Source organism: Xenopus tropicalis, chromosome 1 (genome assembly GCF_000004195.4).
Source record: "Xenopus tropicalis strain Nigerian chromosome 1, UCB_Xtro_10.0, whole genome shotgun sequence".
NCBI classification, from domain to species: Eukaryota; Metazoa; Chordata; class Amphibia; order Anura; family Pipidae; genus Xenopus; species Xenopus tropicalis.
This window is the reverse complement of record NC_030677.2, coordinates 102,804,337-102,827,206: the sequence shown is the minus strand read 5'-3', so window position 1 is coordinate 102,827,206 and position 22,870 is coordinate 102,804,337. Positions and strand designations below refer to the sequence as shown.

The following is a 22,870-nucleotide window of genomic DNA, read 5'->3' as shown; positions in this document are numbered from 1 at the left end:
GGGGGTTCATTTAATAGTGTTACATTTGGTGGATAAAGAATATATCCTAATCTAAAGCTGGCCATACACGCACCGATACTAAACGACAGGGCCACCATCAGGGGGGCACAGGGGGGACAGTTGTCCCGGGCCCGGGCGTTTAAAGGGGGCCCGGCCGGGCTCTGTTACTGTTATTGCTGGTATCCGCTGTGATGTCCCGAACTCCCTGCTGCGTGTGCGCTTTTATAAGGTTGCGCCCTGTGCGTACTGACGTCACTCGCACGGGGCGCAACCCTATAAAAGCGCACATGTAGCAGCGAGTTCGGGACATCACAGCGGATACCAGCAATAACAGTAACAGAGCCCGGCCGGGCCCCCTTTAAACGCCCGGGCCCTGGACAACTGTCGCAGGGGAGTAGGAGCCGGAGGATGCAAAAAGATGCTGGCGGGGGGGGAAGAGGACTGGAGGATTCTTGGGGGGGCCTGGGGGAAGGTGTAGGATGTTTGGGGGGCCCTGGGGGAAGGCGGAAGATGCTTGGGGGGGCCCTGGGGGAAGGTGGAGGATGTTTGGGGGGGGCCTGGGGGGGAAGGTGGAGGATGTTTGGGGGTGGCCTGGGGGGAAGGTGGAGGATGTTTGGGGGGGCCCTGGGGGAAGGCGGAAGATGCTTGGGGGGCCCTGGGGGAAGGCGGAAGATGTTTGGGGGGGGCCTGGGGGGAAGGTGGAGGATGTTTGGGGGGGGCCTGGGGGGAAGGTGGAGGATGTTTGGGGGGGGCCTGGGGGGAAGGTGGAGGATGTTTGGGGGGACCCTGGGGGAAGGCGGAAGATGCTTGGGGGGGCCCTGGGGGAAGGTGGAGGATGCTTGGGGGGGCCCTGGGGGAAGGCGGAAGATGCTTGGGGGGGGCCTGGGGGAAGGCGGAGGATGTTTGGGGGGGGCCTGGGGGGGAAGGTGGAGGATGTTTGGGGGGGGCCTGGGGGGAAGGTGGAGGATGTTTGGGGGGACCCTGGGGGAAGGTGGAGGATGCTTGGGGGGGCCCTGGGGGAAGGCGGAAGATGCTTGGGGGGGGCCTGGGGGGAAGGTGGAGGATGTTTGGGGGGGGCCTGGGGGGAAGGTGGAGGATGTTTGGGGGGACCCTGGGGGAAGGCGGAAGATGCTTGGGGGGGCCCTGGGGAAGGCGGAGGATGCTTGGGGGGGCCCTGGGGGAAGGTGGAGGATGCTTGGGGGGGCCCTGGGGGAAGGCGGAAGATGCTTGGGGGGGGCCTGGGGGGAAGGTGGAGGATGTTTGGGGGGGCCTGGGGGGAAGATGGAGGATGTTTGGGGGGGGCCTGGGGGAAGGTGGAAGATGCTTGGGGGAGCCCTGGGGGAAGGTGGAAGATGCTTGGGGGAGCCCTGGGGGAAGGTGGAGGATGCTTGGGGGGGCCCCTGAAGGAAGCAGCAGGATGCTTGGGGGACCCTGGAAGAAGCAGGAGGATTCTGTGGGGTGGGGGGGAGCGGCAAGAAGCAGCGGAGAGCAGGCCATTGTATGGGGACACTGGGGGAGGACCACCAATGTTTTAGGGGGCCATGGGCAGGCTAGCAATGTTTTAGTGGCACTGGCACTAATGCAAAACGTAATCCTTGGCCACAAATGTTTTAGGGGGGCCCTGGCTACCAAGGTTTTAGTGGGCCCTTGCTACCAATGCCTGTGTGTCCCTTGTATTGATGGGAGGGGCCATTGGGGGTGTGGGAGGGGCCATTGGGGGCTTGGGTGGGTGGGGCCCATTTTGTTGTGAGGGGCCCGTGATTTCTGATGGCGGCCCTGCTAAACGAGGTTTCGTACGATATTCGGTGCGTGTATGGCATGTCGGCGAGTCGACCGATATCGCAGGAAGCTGCTGATATCGGACGACTCGCCGATCGGCCAGGTTAGAAAATTTTGATCGGGCGCCATAGAAGGCGCCTGACCAAAATCTGCCGTCAGGGCTGAATCGGCAGAAGGAGGTAGAAATCCTATTGTTTCTACCTCCTTATCTGCTGTTTCAGCCCTGACTGTGTGTGGCGGATCTGACGATGTTTCGTGCGACCATCGGTCGCCACGTGTATGGCCAGCTTAAGGCCTATGGTTTAGAGACCTGTGAGTCATACGGTTGGTGCATTTGCTATATCAGCAGGGCCCACTTAACCTTCTGAATTAGTCAGTATTCAAGTTTCAAGTTTATTGTCATATACAAATAACAATGAAGCATCATTACTGTAATGACATTTTTTTGACCCGCGTTCCTTCCAACTTTACATAGGGTTTCCATACAGCTGGTAAAATAATGCTTGATGCCCATTTTGCTTGATGCTAATTTTAATAATAGGGAAAGACAAAAGTATAGAAAGGCTGGTACAGCAATCTGGAATATGCTGATATTTTATAAATATGTGTTAACAATCATGTATAATATTAATATGAGTTATATGGCCTTAGTTGTCCATTACTATATCCCACTACCTGCCAGAGTTTTAAATGTTCCCTTAAAACTCACCTCTTCTGTCAAACTTACACACAAACCTAACAAAAGTTCCAGTTCCCACAATAAAACATCAGCTTTCCCATATCATCCTACAGATCAATAATCTCATCATTAACAGTCCAAACACTAATAATTATTCCTCCAGCTACATATTTCCTTACTTTGTTTCTCTCACGGTCTACGGCAGTATTGGTTTGCCTGTATGTCATTTATTATCTACCCTTATTGACAGTGCTGTCTACAACTGCAATATTTACTAAGCTCTTATGATGGCATAACTTTGTAGTAAATTGCTTGCATAAAATATACTATACATACGGTATATTCTTTTTTTTTTTTTTTTTTATTTCCTTTCACAGACTTTTGAGCAGTTTTTTTTTTTTACACAGTCACTCATTCTTACTCGACTAGCATACAAAACACAGACATGCATGAAGCCATAAACCTACCTTGACTATGTAGGACAGAGTTCCTTTCAGTTTCTGAGGGAGTACAATACTTTGAACATTAAAAGCAAACTGGGCTTCATTGGAGACCCCTGGAATAAAAGATAAAAATCAGTCATCCTTTTAACAAATACACTAAAATAACTTTTGTCTAAACCAGCCTTATTAGGGTTTGGGTCCATATTATATCAAAAATTATACTATATAAAGCAGTCTGTACTGCCCATATGTAGGCAGGAGGCAGTATAAATAGCTTAGAGGGCCTCAACCAACCAGCACATCTCCAGTTAAACAGCACTGGTAGAAACAGAAAATTTTCAGTAATTCAGCAAAAGAAATTCAAGAAAAAATATCCAGTAAATAAGACTATGTCTGGCAGACAAAAACAAACATATCACCAAATTTACTTGCTTTAAAAATTTTACACCAATTCAGAAATATTGTCCTGTTTCCACTTCTGACCTGATCGCTATGCTGCTTATAAAAACTACTGCTCTTGCTTCTTTGCTGCAAATACAATCAAAAGCAGTTTTTGTACTTTCGGGCAATGGGGCAGGAGGTGCAGAAGAAAGTACTGAATGAAAAAGGGGAACACAGAGAAAGTGCTGGGTCCTAGACCAAACATTGCAAAAGACTGATGCATGGAAAGGCAGGAAAACAGCTAAACCACAGCAGAGGGGAAATCACCTATCAACAAAATTAAAAAAAAAAAACCATTCTATAGAATTAATACACATTAGTGGTCACTGGAATGTTCAGCATTCTTCAGTGCTGCATCACTATTATTGATGATATTGCATTGCTAGTGGACATTATAAAAAGCCTATAAAACATTGCCGCTAAACTGGAAATAACAGCGAATAATATTAGGCTGAGGATAGGCTGTGACACTGAGATCCTCCTTCTGTGAAGGAGCTGAGAAAAACCTCACCACGGCCCAAGTCTAATTTATTACCTTTTAGGGATCTCAGTAAGACAAAAAACTGCATGTCACTAAGAATGGATTTTTTCATTTGTTTAAACTAACACAATCAATCGACACTACCATGATCAGCCTCAAATGACCCAATCAACACTAAACAGGTGGCTAAAATATACTACTAATTAAACTAAAAAGAGCAGTGTCACAAGAAAAGGTGATGTCATTTAATTTTTTCACACAAAATGAGTACAAAAACACCACACACATCACACCATTCCACAATTCTGTGCAAAATGTTTTTGCTCAAGATTTTGAATAAATCTGTCCCTTTTTGTATCCTTATCAAAAGTGCTGAGGTAAAAAATGAGTGTATTTAATGAAAACCTACCTGGAGGAAGCTGGAATGGAACAGGAATGGCATCATGAACAGATGCCCCATCAGGCCTTAACATTTTAGTGTTGAGAGAGTCAAGTACATTAAGTTCCATGTTTTTCAAGAATTTCTGGCTCTGATTTTCTAAGATAACGGACACTGTAACTTGGCTCTTCTGCAAATCCCCATGAACATCACACATCTGGACAGGATTAAAAGAGACTTTACTGAATACTGGCATCAACTGACTGAATAGTAAACTAGATGCTATTTATGCACTTCAGTTTATAATTGGGTTTGGCGTTTTAAATACCCTATCATCCCCAACAGACTACGGTTATGCTGCAGGACATTTTAATAATCACTCACCATTTTGATGTAAGGGCTCTCAGCTAGAAGCGAATAACTTGACATTGGCTAAAAGAAAGATTGAAACAAAACATGAAATATGTGAAAGGTAACAAATTATACACAGCCTTAAGAAAGCCTCTGTAAGACATTAGTAGATTACAGTCACTCCTACATTATGTTTTTATAACACCATGCCTTCTGATAGGGCATACTGTAATTTGCTAAAGAACTACATTATTCTACCCACTTAATACATCCCAACAGCTGATACAGTAGCAAAGAAGAATGCACTTTTCTCTGAATCCAAGACATGCATTATCGGACTTCATAAAACACACATTAAGACACTGACTAGTGGCACTGTGACAACCAAGGCCAAGGCTGTACCCTTATGTGAATACACATACTCTAAATATTTTTGAATCATGTCAGTGTATCTTTGATTCTTCAAGTCAACACAACATTTTTTTTATAAAACAGCATCTTCCTTTAACTATTTATTATATAACAAAACACAACATACTCATACTCTACACGATAAGATTTTTTTTTTTTTTAAACAGCTAACATCCATTCCCATTTCATCTCTTACTGGTAAAGGCTCTTCTTCTTCCAGGGTTCCATTTTGTACTGATTCTGAGTGTTCTTCTTCATGGGATTGATGATGACGATGGTGGTGGTGCTTTTTCTTTCTGCTTTTCTTATCCTCCTTTAGTTCTTTTTCCTTCTTATGTTTCTTCTTGTGTCTGTGAGATTTCTAAATAAGATAAGAACTGATGATGATGAACACTATTACAGGGAATACAAATTGCATGGCAGTTAAAAAAAAAAAAAAAAAAGTCACTCGCCTTCTCCTGCTCTTCCTCTCTCTCTCCTTCTACGTCTTCCTCTTTGGGCTCCTCTCTGGTTGGGTTGACTTCAGGTTGACTCTGTGAGAAATAAAACTATTTTATTATATAGTTCTTACAAGCAAAGTATTAAATGACCACCAATGGAGATTCCAATTTTATAGAGTTATTGGTCTTTTCAGGAGCTATTTCAAGAGAACACCTAAGCAATTTCTACAAGTTAATTAGAGATGTTCTGAGAGTGTAAGGGTCAGTTTAATAAAACAACTTTATTTAACAGTGGAGGAATAGAAACTCAGAATTTAAAGATATTGCTAACATGTTTAAAGGCTTTTTGCCTGTTGTTTTAAATATTTTTTTTTTTTTATTTCTTGCACTAAACAAGACAATGAAGATGTATTTAGTTTAGAACTTCTTGGTTCTGCCAAATCGCTGTTTGTATAAAGGAGCTAGAAAAGCAATGTGCCATGGAATCTATAATCAATCCATGTTTGCCAAATCTGGTAAAATGATATTTATTTGATATTTAATGATATTTTAAAATGATATAAAAGTAAATGAAGTTTTCCAATGTATCACCATAGTGAATAACCATATTATTCTAATTCTGTTTCAATTTTATACAATAACAACCTTGTGTGTTATTATAATTAAGTGCATATATTACTGTGCAAATTCCCATGTAAAAAAAACAAACAAAAAAACATTTACTTTTCTACACAGGACCCTACAAAGAAATAAAAACTGACTATTCATTTAAAATCCGCTAAATAAAAATAAAAATGTTGTATAATCTAGCTGATTGGGCACCAATGCTGCAATATCGTTTTCCAGATGGCAATAAAACAAATAGATTAAAATAAGGATGTAAAGGATCAACTACAATGCCTGACACCTTTCTGGAACAGTGCAATTTAAAAATATCTTGAATTGATGGGAGAGTTATTCTAGTAATCTCTCCCTGCTGTTCTCACAATCGTTTGCTGCATCTTGCGATCCGCAAAACTACAATTTCCATACCACACAGTGATTTGTCAGTAAACTCTACATAACTCCTATGTCGAATGTAATTTTACTCTTACCATCTCAAAGTTTATGGAAGATACAAGACCTACTTAGTGTGCTCGAGTTAGGAAAGTGTATATAAGATTTATGTAACACAAACAAAAGCAACATTTTTCTGCAGTCTTCTGGAAAGAAGCTTTAATATTTTAGATGTCATCAATACATTCATTCTACAATAGCAAATAGGAACTCTTAGAAGCCGATTTACAAAAATTCTTTTTTTGCTGACCTTGAAAGTTGTAATGCGACATGGTATAAATTCGAATTAAACTCGATCATTGTTGTATTTATAAAATGTCACAATAATGCTTGAATTGTTCATTCAAAAATTTTGAGTTTAACATTTGAGTTTAAATCCTCTTTATTATTATTATTATTATTATTATTAAACAGGAATTGCTCCAACAGCCATTTTGGGAGCACTGGCATTCATTCTTGGAAAACAATAATGTGTTTAAAGGACATGTAAAGCCTATATTTTCCTACCATGTATATCAGTTGGGCATGTCTTCCCCACCCAAATGGAATCATTTGTACTGCATATATTCCCACTGCTTGCCAGCACCATCACATTTTCCTAAAGCAAATAGCAGCTTTCACCCGGTGGCCATTTTCCCTCAGATACATTTAAATCTGCAAATAACATACACACACACAGACCCCTTATTCAGCATTCATCAAGAATACTGGCTCGGGGGGCGTGGCTAACCAGGCTACCGAGTGGCCGCACTTTTGGGAGCTCCTGGGGATCTCTCCCAAATCCCTAACCATCCCTGCAGCCTGAGCCGATCTAAGGCTAAGAAGGAGGATCCACCAGCTCCTCAGAGCATCGACTGGCACCTGAGGCAAAAATTGGCTAAAATAAAGCCGTCTGAGCAGCCGCTCACACCGGGGCCTAACTAGGCCCAAGAAGCCTGGGCCTCGCGTGATTGCGAACCCGACCGCGGACGCACCGGGAGCACGGTTGTCACGGCAACGCTCCGTTTTCTCTGCAGAGGGGCTGTGGAGACTCCTACAAGAGGCAGCAGTGGGGTGAGTGTTGCCCCTACCCTGGGAGCCCCCCTCCATTGATAAAGTGCACCCATAAGATACAACCTAGTGCTGGGCGGTATACCGGTAAAAACCGATCACCGTTTTTTTTTTTGAAACCGATATGAATTTTCTACATACCGGTGTGCTGAATACTTCCGGGTGTGCACGTGACGTCAGCGCGCACGTGACGTCAGCGCGCACGTGACGTCAGCGCGCACGTGACGTCAGCGCGCACGTGACGTCAGCGCGCACACTCTACAAAAGCGCCATCGCTAGGACGCATTCAGAGTCGGATACCAATGTGAGCTGTCGGGGGGGGGGGTGCCTGGCCAGTAATTATATTTTATGTGAAGGGGATGGGGTTATGTTTGGGGGGGGGGGGGTTATATTTATGTGAAGGGGATGGGGGGGTGTTTGGGGTGGGGGTGGGTGGGTTATACTTATGTGAAGGGGATGGGGTTGTGTTTGGGGGGGGGGTGGGGTGGGGGGTTATATTTATGTGAAGGGGATGGGGGGGTGTTTGGGGTGGGGTGGGGGGGGGGTGTGCGGATGGGGGGGTGTTTGGGGTGGGGGGGGGTGTGCGGATGGGGGGGTGTTTGGGGTGGGGGGGGGTGCGTGCGGATGGGGGGGTTGCGTGCGGATGGGGGGGTGTTTGGGGTGGTCACCTAATCATGCATGGGGAAAAAAAAATACCGTCAAATACCGTGATACCGATATAATTTTGAAAAATACCGTGATATAAATTTTTGGTCATACCGCCCAGCACTAATACAACCTAGTGTTACTGAGGCCATATGTATTACAGTAACATCCACATACTAACAGCAGCAGTATCCAAGCTAAATACTACCAACTAACAGAATTGTGCTGCCACTTCTCAGCCTCAAAATATATGTCAACTGGGACTTATAACTCCCTTACTTAGGAAAAGATGATGTCTTACACACCTGCCCACATGTGACCCACCTAATCAATGGGGGCTTGCTGTACATGTGAAATACTACCTCTGTGATCACTGCAACCTGCTTAATACTGAACTATTGTCTCTTACCTGACTATTCTCACAAAAAGTGTGCTGTCAACATTAAAAACTCCCCAAGCACTCAGCTCCAGCCTTTAATATGGGGAAGAACACGCAAAGGGCTAGGTCGGAAGCAGCTACTCGCCTAGAGCAATTCGCCCGTAAGAACAGCCAAGAAACTGCCGGCTCCTCTTCCCCCTCACCAAGCGCATCTCCCCCACTTTCAGACATCTCTGCAAAAGAACCGCCAACTGATAACACATCAGCTCCTACTTCAGCGGATCTTATGTCTGCCATCCTACAGTGCCAAACCTCGCTGACCACAACATTCACTTCAAAAATTGAAGAACTAAAAATAGATTTTTCTTTGATAAAACAAGACATCCAAACCATCCGCGAAAGAACAGGAGCACTGGAAGAAAGAATGGGAGGGGTAGAGGACCGTACAGCTAATCTTCCACAAGAACTATCCCAAATTAAAACACAGCTTCAAACTGTGACCGACCGCATGGACGACCTCGAGAACCGCCAAAGCCGATCCAATGTCCGAATCCTTGGCCTCCCAGAGAGGAGCGAAGGAGCCCATCCTGAAACATTCGCAGAAACCTGGCTCAAAGAACTACTAGGTCAAGACGCATTCTCCCCACAATTTGTGGTGGAGCGTGCGCATCGGGTCCCACTCAGACCCCTTCCGCCTGGGGCCCCACCAAGAGCATTCCTAATTAAACTGCTGAACTACAGGGATAGAGACTCCGCGCTGAGAGAGGCAAGGAAAAAAGGAGACCTACAATATGCAGGTGCCTGGATCTCGCTCTGCCCAGACTACTCCTCTACAGTTCAGAAGAAGCGCAGCTCATATACAGGGGCAAAGCGCAAGCTCCGGGACCTCGGGCTAGAATACGCAATGCTATATCCAGCCAAACTGAAAATAATGGACGGCGGAAAGGCTAATTTCTTTGACCGACCAGAGCTGGCACTCGAATGGCTTGATCACAGACCAGACAACGCCAGGGGCTCTCCCAGAGCACAACGTTAAGAGACAATGCCTAAGTTTGGATTTACGTAGCCCACACAAGGCCACGAATCACAACAGTTCCTGCTCCTTTGGAGTAAAGCAGGAAATGCGGAGTTCACAGAAATATATCCGCGCTCCACCTGCGGCCATGAAGGGGAGAGTTCCTGTTGTTTAGACTATAACTCAAGTTGACCGTCCTCCCCCCCCCACAGCATCCGAGGTTCTAGAGACAGACTCTAGACCACTGAAATATGCCAACCACCACCTGTGAGAAGTAGGGGGAATGATGACTGAACTACCCCGCTCAGGAAATGCTTTGAGTGGACGCGGAAACACCATACTGTTGCCAGTGCAGCGCCCCCCAACCAACTGTCCTACTTTGTGGGCAATCTTACTTGTTCCTATTTGTTGCTACTCCCTAGTTGGATACAATTTTGTTCCGGGAAAATGTATCTCCAAGTTGGGTGGAGGATACCGGGTGGGGGGAATATTGTTGGGATTTATATGATGTATCTCTATGTTTATGTCTATTTCTTTCCTTTCTTCCTTTCCCTCTTTCCTTTCCTAATGAGGCAAGTGCAACTTTACCCTCAACGTTGGCTACATGGTAATGGTGAAATTAGAGGGGTACCGGGATGGAGCCTGAAGCCCAATATACCAATCCACCACATAACCGTAAACTACTTAACACACTGGGATGAGGGCTCCTACTCAGTACCCCGTTGTACAGCTTCGTACAGTAATATACCCTAAGGTCACATATGGCTCAGCAAAACCGTAACCTTACCTTGTTATCATGGAATATTCGGGGGCTTAATGATAGAATTAAGAGATCAATAGTGATGGGACAGCTTAGGAAATCTGGAGCAAATGTAATCATGCTCCAAGAGACACATTTAATAGGACAACAGGTACGTGCCCTTAAACGTAACTGGATTGCAGCCGTGTACCATGCAGAATTCTCCACATATTCTAGGGGAGTAGCAATACTGGTCAGAAAAAACCTAAATTTTAATTTCGAACGCCTAATCACAGATAGAGCAGGCAAATATCTCATTCTAAAATGCATCATACAAGGAACGACTTACATATTGATCAATGTATACATTCCTCCCCCAGCTGAACTGCAAATCCTATCTGAGATTATACAAAAAGTGGCAATTCTAGGCAGCTTCCCAACAATATGGTGCGGAGACTTCAACATGGTACCAAACCCCTCCATAGATAGAGTCACTAGTAACTGGACGGAGTCTATCTCCTTCCCGGCCTGGATAGAGGCTACTAACCTTACAGATGTATGGAGGTGGAAACACCCCCAACTGAGGCAATACTCCTGCTACACCATTGCTACATCAGCTCTGTCTAGGATAGACCTAATGTTGGCCAACCCAGAACTTCTTAAAAGGGTAGACAAAGTGTATTTCACCAGCAGACTCTGCTCTGATCATGCCCCCTTAATCCTATCCCTCACAGGTAACATGAATAACCCCTCCCAGATGTGATGACTTCCACCAAAGTGGATCTCCACCCCGAAAGTGGCAGAGGCCTTCACTCCACTACTGACAGAATACTGGGAACAAAAGACTGACACAGCCTCTGAGCAAATAACATGGGACACATGCAAAGCGTTTACCAGGGGTCTCTATATATCTTTGATAGCGACTAATAGGCGGGAGAATGATGCTAATATTAACATGGCTAAAATATCCTTAGGAAAAGCAGAACAGAAGGTAGTAACTGACCCTAATAACACCTACAAGGAGGAGCTGGCAAATGCGCAGAGGCACCTCGACTCGCTTTATGTGGAAAAGTTCTCTCAAAGAGAACTATACCGCAAAGCCTTCTGGTTTGTGATAGGGGGGAAAAACGGGAAACTACTCGCAATATTAGCTAAAGATGATAACCCCCACAATGTCATAGCAAACATCAAAGATGATAACGGGAACACACTCTCACAACAAGAACACATAGCGGAACGCTTCAAACAATACTTCCAAAGTACATATGCAGCACTCCCCCCACTCCCACATGAACAACTATGTAACTTCCTAGACAGCATTGAACTTCCATCTATCCCGCCAGATAGTAAAATGCACCTAGACAGAGATATCACTATAGAGGAGATAGAAGAAGCAATTGCAGATATGCCACCTGGCCACACCCCCGGTCCAGACGGCCTCCCAGCTGAATGGTACAAAGCCCACTCTCAAATACTGTCCCCCAAACTATGCACCTTATATAATAACATAACAGACACTAATGTTCTCCCAGAGTCATGCTACATGGCACATATCACACTCATCCCTAAAGTTGGCAAACCCTCAGACGACTGCGGTTCCTACCGCCCCATATCCTTACTAAACTGTGATGCAAAAATTCTTGCAAAAGTGTTAGCTAACAGGCTAAAACGAATTGTAAGATCAGTAATCCACCCTGATCAAACCGGATTTATGCCACAGAACGATACAGACATAAATATCAGACGGTTATTTAACAACCTAGAATATGACCATGACAACAAAGGGAACAGAATAGTGGTATCCCTCGATACAGCTAAAGCCTTTGATACAGTGTCTTGGGGCTATTTGTGGGAAATTCTCCGACGCTTTGGACTGGGTGGCAGATACAGGGCCTGGGTAAGAGCACTTTATTGGCATCCTCAAGCAAGGGTCTTGGTTAATAACTGACCCCCTCCCACTCGAGCGCGGAACGAGGCAGGGGTGCCCTCTCTCACCATTGCTATTTGCACTGGCAATAGAGCCCTTAGCAACACTACTCAGGGACTCCCCCAATGGACTACAGGCCGGCAGACTAATAGAAAAGGTATCATTATATGCAGATGATATGCTTTTATATTTGGCCAACCCAAATGAAGCGCTATCTAATGCACTGTCCCAGATAGAGGAATTTGGTATCTACTCAGGACTACGAGTGAACCAATCCAAATCTCTAATCTTCCCTATAGACCCACTTCCCCCTCCCCAAGCACAGCAGATTGGACAATTACAAGTGGTACAATCATTTAAATACCTAGGGATGGTCATTAACAAACAACATACCAAATTTGAAGAAGGAAATCTGACCCCGATAGTACAAAATCTATCCAACAAAATAGATGCATGGGCACAGCTACCCCTCACTCTGCCGGGTAGAATTAACCTACTAAAAATGGTATTTCTCCCTAAATTCTTATATATCTTTCATAATTCGCCAGTACCTCCCCGTGCCAAATGGTTTAAACACATTGACTCCCTGATCCTAAGGTTTCTATGGGCAGGAGAACACCCTCGCATAAGCTTAAAAGCCCTGCAAGCCCCTGTCACTCAGGGAGGCCTGGTCCTACCTAACATGAGACTATACTATCTAGCCAGCCAATTAATTTATGTGCACTGGTGGCTAACCCCACACCAGGACAATACATCCACGCTACTTGAAGCTAATATTTTGGGCTCACTCGAAGCTCTAGCAAACCTACCATACAGAGGAAATTCAAAACATTACACAACCACCACCCCTATGTGCACAGTCCTCACTGCCTTCCAAAAGGCCCTCAAACATGTCCAAGGCCCACAACAAACATGGTCACGTTGGACACCATTATGGGGCAACTGCTCCTTACCCAACTTCAACTCCCTACCCAACATCGCTCAATGGGCCTCCCATGGAATTAAACACCTACAAGGCATACTAACGAATGGAGACATAAAACATTTCCAAACACTTAGAGAAAGCCACCAAATCCCCCAAACAATGCACTTTAACTACCTTCAACTCAGACACGCTTTTCACACCCAATGGGGCCCCTGGGTGGCCTTCCATGAAACCCCAGGAAACATCACGGACAATATACCATAACAACGGAAATAAACTGGTCCCAATCTCCCCAGCTCTACAGCCTGCCTCTTTCCCCCTCCTCCCCCCCTCTCTCTACCCCCTATTCCTCTATTCTATCTTTCTCTTCCTCCTTTTGCTGTTTTACTTTTATGTTAAATTGAAAAATGCAAAAATAAAAACTTTAAAAAAAAAAAAGAATACTGGCTCACACAGGCAGAACTGTCTGATAAAAGTTCTGCTTTGTTTGACCTGAGCTTAGGAGAGAAAGTTAGGAGAAAAATACTGAAGCAGACAGATAGAGCTGAGTTTCTATGGGAACCAGCAATGCCATCTCTTCACTGGCTGCTAGACTGGAGGGCGTGTTTTGTAATCTGAGCTTAGAATAACTGAGCATGCCCACAAGCCAACAGCCAAAGTAAATTCCTGAGGGAGGGGACCGAGTGGGTTACAGGAGGAGAAGGAAACCTAAGTGATTAAGGAGATGTTGCAGCCTTACTATTAACCTCTGGACAACCAGTGTGGCAGGTATTGAAAGATTTCAAAAAGGATGTTCACTGATTACATTTCTGTGTGTGGGGTTTAAATGTCCTTTAAGATTCACTTGAAACTGGGTGAAATGAAAAAAAGTGAGGGGATTAACGTCCCCTTGAAACTTGGTAAACAGAAAACAATAAGGGGGTTAACTTCTCCCTGAAAATGTGTCAAGGACAGTTCTATTCCTCTATTATTCTAAGCCTCCATAGGACTCAATGGTGCTTGACAGATTAAACCTGCCTAATTTTTTTTTTTCACAAAAAAAAAGTTAATTAAGATTAATAAATCACAAATTATGTGAGTTATTTTCAAAAAACTTTTTCGGGGAAACTTTCCGAAAAATTTTAATTTTTCGAGAAACAATATCAGAAAATTTGATTACTGCCAAAAACCCATTCATACTTTTAAAAAATATAGAAGTAAAAAAAACAAAACAGTTTTTCTCAAAATTGCTTAGTAAATGTGCCCCTTAGTCTACTAACCTCTGCTTGAGAGGGTAATGTGGAGTTGCTTAGCCAGAAATCCATGTCCTAAAAACAAAGACAGTTGTAGTGACTCTAGTGATGATGCAAAAAAGGCAAGGCAATACACAAAGGATTTGAAACTCATTGCAAAACATGCAAACAAATTAATGTGGGATTTGAAGCCTACATTCGGGGCCCATTCATGAAAGCACAAATTTTGTGTGGTTAAAAGCACGAAAAATTTTGGAGTAACCACAATAATTTCTGATGTGCGAAAATGTCACAAAAATTATTTTCTTGGTTATACGAAAATATTGTGGTTGCGATCCGAAAGTCGCAAAATTTTCAGATCCGAACGGTTGTAAACAGCGTGAAAACCATTCTGGCTTTGAAACTTCAATGTATGATTTTGGAAGCCTTCCATAGGACTCAATGGCACTCTACAGATCCAACCTGGCCAAAAGATAGTCACGATACCCAAGCTTAAATTAATTACGAAATGATCGTTGTCTTTGCAAAAAATACGACTTTTTTGTGGAAGTTAACGCAAACCACGAAAAAGTTGCGTAATTTTTACAATATTATCGTGGTCATTACGAAAAGTTCTACAAATTAGAGAAAATATGATTTTTTCCGAAAGTTTTTTTTGAGGTTTCATGAATGGGCCCCTAACTGTGTATTTATTAGCAACACAGTGTCCATTACTTAGTAAATAATCCAATAAAATCGAAGGAAATTATATATCAACAAGGATTCAAAACCATATAAAAGAATATGGCCAAAGGCCAAGTGCTTTTATATAGGTCACGGAACTCTGAGGTATTTTACAACAAGGGGTACATTATTTAATAAAATACTAGGGATGCACCGAACCCACTTTTTTGGGTTCAGCCGAACCCCTGAAGGATTCGCCCGAATGCCGAATTAACATGGTAATTAGGATTGGAATGGGTAAAAAATATTTTTTTTCACCCGACAATTTAACCCTTTGTGAGTGCTAATTAGCATATGCTAATTAATGCTAATCCGGGACCACGGATTTGGCCAAAACCGAATCCTTAAAATAAAGCCATAAAGCCAATAAAGGGCTTTATAAAGGGATTCGGTGCATCCCTATAAAATATACCCCTAAGTGTTTATAAAGTCAGTAATCCCCCAATTGTGTCACTGAGGAATTCCATGACCATATAATTGTACAGGACCAACAACTGAGTGCATTTACACAGGCCATGGAACTCATATTTTACAACAGGGGATACAACAATTCCCACAAGCCACTAAACTGAGCACCTAAAACTAACCCATTGCTCAACAAATTTAGTTTATAGCTTCACTTAGTTGCATTCTCTCTTCTGTTACTTGCATCTTTTCATGCTTTTCATGCATTTAGCAATGGTATAATAACAAAGATCAAATACAAATATGTCTCACCATTGTTGGCAGTGAAACAATAAAACCACCCAACTCATAGATAGTTTAAATTAGTTAGTAAAACCCTGGCATTTAAAAGCAGACTACTTTTATATTACTAATTGCTCACCTCTGATGGAGCTTCATTGACTTGTTCATCCACTTGAAACTCCTCTTCCTTCAGTGGAGATTCCTTTTCTTTTGTGGTGTGGGACACAGATTTCTTGTGCTTGCTTTTCTCTTCTTTCTCCTTGCTTTTCTACCTCAAATAACCATTAGGCAAAACAAAAAAAAACATAATTAGATTATAAAACCTTAAAATATAGGAATGGATGAACATTCAGTCTACTCCATAAATAAGCCACAGTGTCAGAATGCAGAAAATGGCATTCAGTAATCATTTTGTCACGTGGCCTTTATATAATCACCTTTTTTTCCTTTTTCTTTACTCTCTCTGCCTCTGACTGCTTCTTTTCCTTCTTGCTCATCTTTTTGATTTTCTGGTCTGATGTGGGTGTTTCGTTTTCTGGGGATTTCAGAATCTCTGCGTTCCGATGTCTTTGCACAGGAAGTTTCTCTGTGTCTGCTAAAGGCCTGAGGAAAAAAACATGCTTTTGTCAGCATAAAGAATATATATATATTTATGTGGGATTTATGGAAAAATATCTTTAGTTTTTATTTAAAGTTAAAATGGCACTAGTGCAATTTTAAAATCAATAAGGTGTTTTATAAAAAGAAAAAAAAATATTTTATAATTCTCACTTCTCAATTTCATAATTCTTACTTCATAAACTGGACATGGTATACACACTCTGTGCTGAGAAGCTTTTCCACCTGTCATTTTTTACTGAAAATATGCCATAAATATGGCAGTACTGTATTATTCAAATAGAAAACATTATGCAACAAAAATGTATGCTTTTGCATCTTTAGGCATGCACAAACATTTTTTCAAAATAACATTAAATTGCAAATCATCAGTGTTTCAGAGATGCATTCTGATGTTTAAGGTTTTATGTGCTCTCCTCTACAGAAGTTTTTAAATTCTAAATCTGAAACTCAGGCAAATTTCCTTTTAACAATTTGTTTGATTTTCTCCTACCACCGCCCTACCAATGAGAAACATTAGCCCAGTTAACATTGCAAACAAAACTACACGTGGGAGCAACTAACCTAAAAAGCAGGCAAAAATCCAATAGTAAAATGCTCTATTTGTATAGCCAAGGCCCAAGCAGGTATACTGTACTCAAAGCTATTAACAAAACATCACTTCTTTGAAATCAAATAAGTTAAACATTGAGAATAAGCCAGCTAAATAAAACATTTTGGTAAAACTAAGAGTAAAATATTAGAACATTAAACTCTATTACAGTAAACAAGATACTTACTTATCCAAATCTATATCCAAAGCTCTGTAAGGGTCATTCGGGTCTTTATCATCTTCATCACTAGGCAATGCATTCTGTAACACATTTAATTAGTTTTGTGAGAAATTTGAATTACTTAGACAATTACTTGGACAGAAAAAAATACCATGATCACTGCAGAAAGTGCAACACAGCAGCTTAAAAGGGCTTCATGTGCAATGAAATCTTAATATAAGACAACAGTTTAATTTATGTTAATATTCTATAGTAGCTGACTAGTATACTATGCCTTACAAAGATTTTTTTACGGCTTGCTGCACCCAACAATTTCAGAATATTTGAACAAAACTACAATATTGGTGTTTTTACCAAGCTTCTATTCCATTGCCATTCTGACAAATATTGTCTAAAATTAGGAGAAATAATGTTTTTGTTGGCTATTCAATAAAATTGAGATGTTACTTCCTCTCAACAGCACCAGAGAATAAATAATTAAAGGAGACATATTGGATAAATGGGAAAAACGCTAATTTTGTAGGCAATTATGAATAATATACGGTGCTGATTTCCCTTTGTGCTACAAATTAATCCTCTTTGTAAAAATGGCCCCTTTATTGGAGCTCCCTATAGATCCTATCACTTCTCTGTCCAGTGTGAAATGAAGAGTAGGCGTGTCCTAACGGTCCCTGCCAGAAGCACAGTAGGAGGGGGAGAGCCAATCACAACCCTGCACTCACACAAGCACATACAGGCTTCAGTTCCCTATCAGGTCAGCCTAGCTGCTGATTGGTTCCTATCCTACAGTGCAGTGTATGGAGGGCCGCCGGCTCGCCAGCTCATCCAGAGAATTCAGCCAGCAGGAAGTGGCACAGATGGGCGGGGCTAGAGGGGTTTTTGTGGAATTTCTCAATAAATCAGTCTGAAACACAACATTTTTAAGCACAATCCTTCTATATCGAGGAGTATAATTCTCTGGTACATTCTTAATTTTTATAGGATATGTCTCCTTTAAATGATAAAAAAAAAACATCCTCCTTTCCCTTAAGCTCTAGCCTTTTTCTTTTCTGGCCATAACAGGAGTTGCCATTTTTTTAATCTACAGAATATATAAAGGCTTAAGTTTAAGATCTCATTTGCTGCAGTGCTGGTTGTAGTGATGGTCCTGCATTCTTTCTGGTAGAAAAACCATCTAGGCAACAAGGTATGGATAGTTTTCTGGACATCAGTCTGTCTAAAAAGCTTTAAAGCAGAATGGCACCTCAAGCTGCATGGTAACTTCATTTAGCTCAAAGGCTCCCAGACCATGCATTTAGCTGCCAGTAGAAATTACAGTGGCTCAGGAGGCAATAAAAAGGCAAATATATTGGCAATTGTTTGTTTACCTGTTGTTCTTTCTTAACTGCACTGCTAAAAAATATCTAAGAGAGAGGTTAAGAACTAGCACATTGATTGGCTTCTACAAAATTAAGAGGTATGCCTGTTTTTTTCAGAGAGAAAAACTATTAAAATTTCAGACTCAAATCCTAGCATTTCAAGATGAAATCTAATCTGGTCTTAGTAAGGAGTTATGTATACTTCATGAAGACTTCATAAGAGTACACAAAAAAACCAAATATAAATAAATAAAAAATAAATTTGACACACTGACCTCAGGCATTTCCTCAGTGATGATGTCCACATGATGGGCAGGAGTGATATCTTCATCACTTTCAGTATGCAGAGAATGGTGTCGTCGTGTCTTGCTACCTTTCTTGTCTTTCTCCTTTTTTTTCTTTTTGTCCTTCTCTTGACGCTGCTTGCTCCTACGTTCCTCTTCCAATTTCACATACTGGTCAGATATAGGCAACCCTAGAAAAAGATGTCAAAATTTGCATGTAGAAGAGGCAATGCAAGAGACATTTAAAAAAAAATGTACCTACCAGGCACTTTAAGTGGAACTGAGAGATCGATCTGCACAACATGTAGAAGAGGCAATGCAAGAGCCATTTAAAAAAAAAAAAATGTACCTACCAGGCACTTTAAGTGGAACTGAGAGATCAATCTGCACAACGGGAATATGTTCAACACCAGGACTGTCTTGGTAAAGCTGAAGAAAAAACAGAAAAAATCGCTACCATTAAAAAGAACAGGATGGCAGAATTAGACTTGCTGATTGCTGTTTTCATTATTAATTGTTGCAATCAAAATACCTGGTGTGACCCTTAAAGTGGTTGTAAACAATAAGTTTATGCAAAATTAAAGGGAATATGAAGCTACATTAACTAAAGTAGTTAACGAACTACCAAGAAATTAAAGTAAATACATTAACCCTTTTCCCCTGCGAGAATTACAGCCAATTACAACACATTAATTAAGACAAACCCTGAGTTTCTTGTATTTTTTTTTTTTAACTAAAACAGGTTTTACTTTTTTTTTGGATAAATAGAATATTGAAAAGTAAACTTAGGAGAAAAAAAAAAAAAAAAGAAGTCTGCATTAAAACAGTGTCATACTGAAAATGGAGTACAATGATAGGTAGACTAAAACCATACAACATTTATTTGAGAATGAAATAAGAATAAGCTACCTTTCATCACCCTAGGTGTGTCTATACCATGTTCATTTCTAAAGTGCCAGCACAGACTCAAACATATTAAGAATGACTGAGAACACTGACTATGACAATAACAAATAAAATATAACAGTAGGTCCAACCCTACTAATAAATCAAGATATAGTAAATATACAATCCATTTTAACAAACAAATATTATTAGGCGTTCTTACAGACGTTTTAGTAGGTAATCAGTGACTAATGTACCTTTTGTGGGGATGGAGAAGCCTTTATATAAAATGGGTTATTAGCTTGCTCTTCTTTACGCGCAGCTCGCCTCTAAAAAAAACAATGGAAATACTGAAAAACATTAGTTTAGTTTAAATAGACCTCAATTATAACTGGCCTGCTAAAATATTTCTTTCATAATTAGACAACTTGTAATTTATACCCCCATCTCAGGAAACAAGCTTTAGATACATTCCCAGCTGCCAGATACATGGATAATTAAAAATTAAGAAGTTATTTAATTGTTTTTGCTATGAACAAGGACTAGAACAAAGACATGATGAAAGACTACAGTTTCCAGGATGTGCCATAAGGTCCTTACTCATAGAAAAGCTGTACTGTACCTTAGCTAGAAGTGTTTGTTAACCCTTTCTAGTGTCATAATTCAAAATACTTTAGCTGCGATACTGCGATATTCATTGGCAAGAGGGCAGTAATTAAAAGTAAGAAAAGGTTATACGTAAGAGAGATACATGCCATGCGCTACCCTAATTTAAAAGGCTATCACAAACAAGATTTCTGTTACCACCAGAACTCTGTTTAATAGGTTACTCTGGGCACACCTCAGCAGTGCCTGCTATAGCACACTATGAAAGAGTGTTCCTAGAAAACATGACAGCCAGTTGTTACAGGTGTGCTAAGAGCAGACCAATAGCAGAGTGCTTGTCAGGGCTGCTATTGATTCTGCTCTCATTGCATGCCTGTCAGGGCTGCTGACATGCGGTGATTTCAGACTTCATGTTGCAATATATATTAGAATATTGTTTACAAAACAGTGCACTATAAAATGCCAGTCTTTTAAATTATATGGGGAATAATGTACTACCCTATTATAAAATGTAAGGATGTATTATAAATCATAGAAAAATTCCATGACCATATAAAAGACCTTTGAATAACTTCATAATTTACAGCACAGGGTATATTGAAATAGCAACATAATTTAGCCCTTTTAATCTCACATGAATAGATTAAAAAATTTATGAAAGAATAATTTTACATCTACAAGAGAAACCGCTTCAATCCAGGTATCTTCAATGCTTTGTTTTTTCAATGTAATAACTAATTCTGAGAGATTTTATGTTAATGCCTGACACACACAAACAAACCAACATAAAAAAGCAGATTTGAATCCGCCCTTAACATACTCTTGCAAGTTCCTCCTCATCAATTTCAGGTCTAGATGTTTTTCCATGAGACTGCTTTTCATCCTGGAAGATGGCTTTGGGTTTTTCCTCTTCAGACTCACTGTCTGATGGTGGCTCATTGATCCATGCTTCCAAGTCCAGTCTGCAGGAAATTCAAGCAAACATGTTGCACCTTAAAATAATTACTTAACATATGAGTGTCTATTGTGAAAAGTAGTATAACATTCAAGCTAGAATAGCAACATAACTGCATACAATACCTAAGGACATTTATTTCTAGAAATTTGCATTCATAAATGTGACAATTTAAAATGTTTAACTTTATTAATTTTTGTGTCAAAACATAAAAATGTAATGCCCATTTTTAGCTGATGAAGTAAAAAACATATTTATTTGTGCCTGTAAAGAGTAAACTCCTGGGGCGAGGACTTCTGTGCTTCCAAGCATTTCCATTTACTCAAAATAGCCATAGACATTTTTTGCATTCACATGACATTGAATGTCATGCTGGAAAGGTTCTGTTAGGCCAGACAAGATAAGTGTAAAGGCTTACATGTTAAGAAAAATCAGAAACCCAAAGACAGTAGTAATGCTGAAGGATATGGCACACATAAGCGATATCTTGCTCTTAAGCCCCTGTCATACTTACTGAATATAAATTAGATGTATTGATTTTTATGAAAAATTAAGTAGGAACAAATATATACAAAGACCATACAAAAAAAAAAACAAAACACAAAAACTAAATCATCTTTTATTCACCAGTAGATCGTTCCAACAGAGGAATGTTGAAAAACCTAGTCTCAACTAACAGGTTCATTTAGACATAAACTTGAACTGTAAAAGTTGAATGAGTTTATAACATTGTTAAATTCCACAGAGGTGATTTTTTTTTTTTTTTTTTTACTAAATTACTGTTACTGTCTTTCTATGATACCTCCTTATTCATCACTGAAATAGATTTTTATATGTAATACCAATTATTTGATTTACTAGTGATGTATTAAGGTAAATGATTTAGGTCTTGGAAAAATGTCTTAATCTAGCATGTCAAGCTCTATGTGGAATAAACAGAACCACGTCAATATTCTTAAATTCAGTAAAGTCAAGGAAATGCTGGATAATACACACCCTTCTGGAACTGGTACTTTTTTCTGAGCTTTAGGAGCAACAGGGTTAAGTTCCCCTGCAAACAATGCCATTACTTCTTCTGCTACCGGGACCTCTTTAGATTGTAGTTTCTGGATATATTTTATCAGCTGCAAAATGCATGATGCCTGTAGAGAAGGCAAGCAAGGACAGAATATCAGACAAACAGTGAAGCCTAAAACTTGCAATGGAAAAGTGTTTTTAAATTGATCTCTCAACAACTGGATGCCAAGCTAAAAAAGTAGATATTTTCTATTCTGGTTTCAGTTCAGTGTAAATGTTATATAGTTTACCATATTCACAAGCTAATAAAGCATGAAAATCGTGCAACATGTATTGGGGCAATTTACAAAAGAAGTAGTATGGTTTTTTTTTTTATATTACCTAAATTTGTGTGTATTAGTCTAATTCCATTTTTACACATTCATTAGTCAAATTTAGGGATGTACCAAATCCAGTATTTTTCCTTTGTAAAATATTCTGCCCAATACCAAACCAAATCCTAATTTGCATATGCAAAGCAGGGAACAGAAGGATTAAAGAGAACCCTGGGCACAGCATGTGGCTAAAAATTTTGAACCTCCATGTTTATATG

At 40.9% G+C, this 22,870-nt stretch overlaps 1 protein-coding gene across 2 annotated transcripts in view; it reads right to left on the bottom strand.

Moving 5' to 3' along the window:
* Positions 1-22,870, bottom strand: part of ap3d1 (adaptor related protein complex 3 subunit delta 1) — a 69,727-nt gene that overhangs the window by 5,322 nt on the left and 41,535 nt on the right. The window contains exons 16-29 of one of the 2 annotated variants that reach the window (XM_031905068.1): positions 22,258-22,403; positions 21,127-21,268; positions 19,958-20,029; positions 19,169-19,244; positions 18,807-19,006; positions 17,180-17,253; positions 16,220-16,385; positions 15,922-16,050; positions 14,400-14,447; positions 5,417-5,497; positions 5,161-5,325; positions 4,587-4,634; positions 4,233-4,419; positions 2,926-3,014 (exon numbers count right to left, since the gene is read on the bottom strand). In XM_031905068.1, coding sequence (XP_031760928.1) covers positions 2,926-3,014; positions 4,233-4,419; positions 4,587-4,634; positions 5,161-5,325; positions 5,417-5,497; positions 14,400-14,447; positions 15,922-16,050; positions 16,220-16,385; positions 17,180-17,253; positions 18,807-19,006; positions 19,169-19,244; positions 19,958-20,029; positions 21,127-21,268; positions 22,258-22,403 — 1,623 coding nt within the window. The remainder of the gene's footprint in view (positions 1-2,925; positions 3,015-4,232; positions 4,420-4,586; positions 4,635-5,160; positions 5,326-5,416; positions 5,498-14,399; positions 14,448-15,921; positions 16,051-16,219; positions 16,386-17,179; positions 17,254-18,806; positions 19,007-19,168; positions 19,245-19,957; positions 20,030-21,126; positions 21,269-22,257; positions 22,404-22,870) is intronic. The other variant, XM_031905072.1, reaches the window with a different exon arrangement.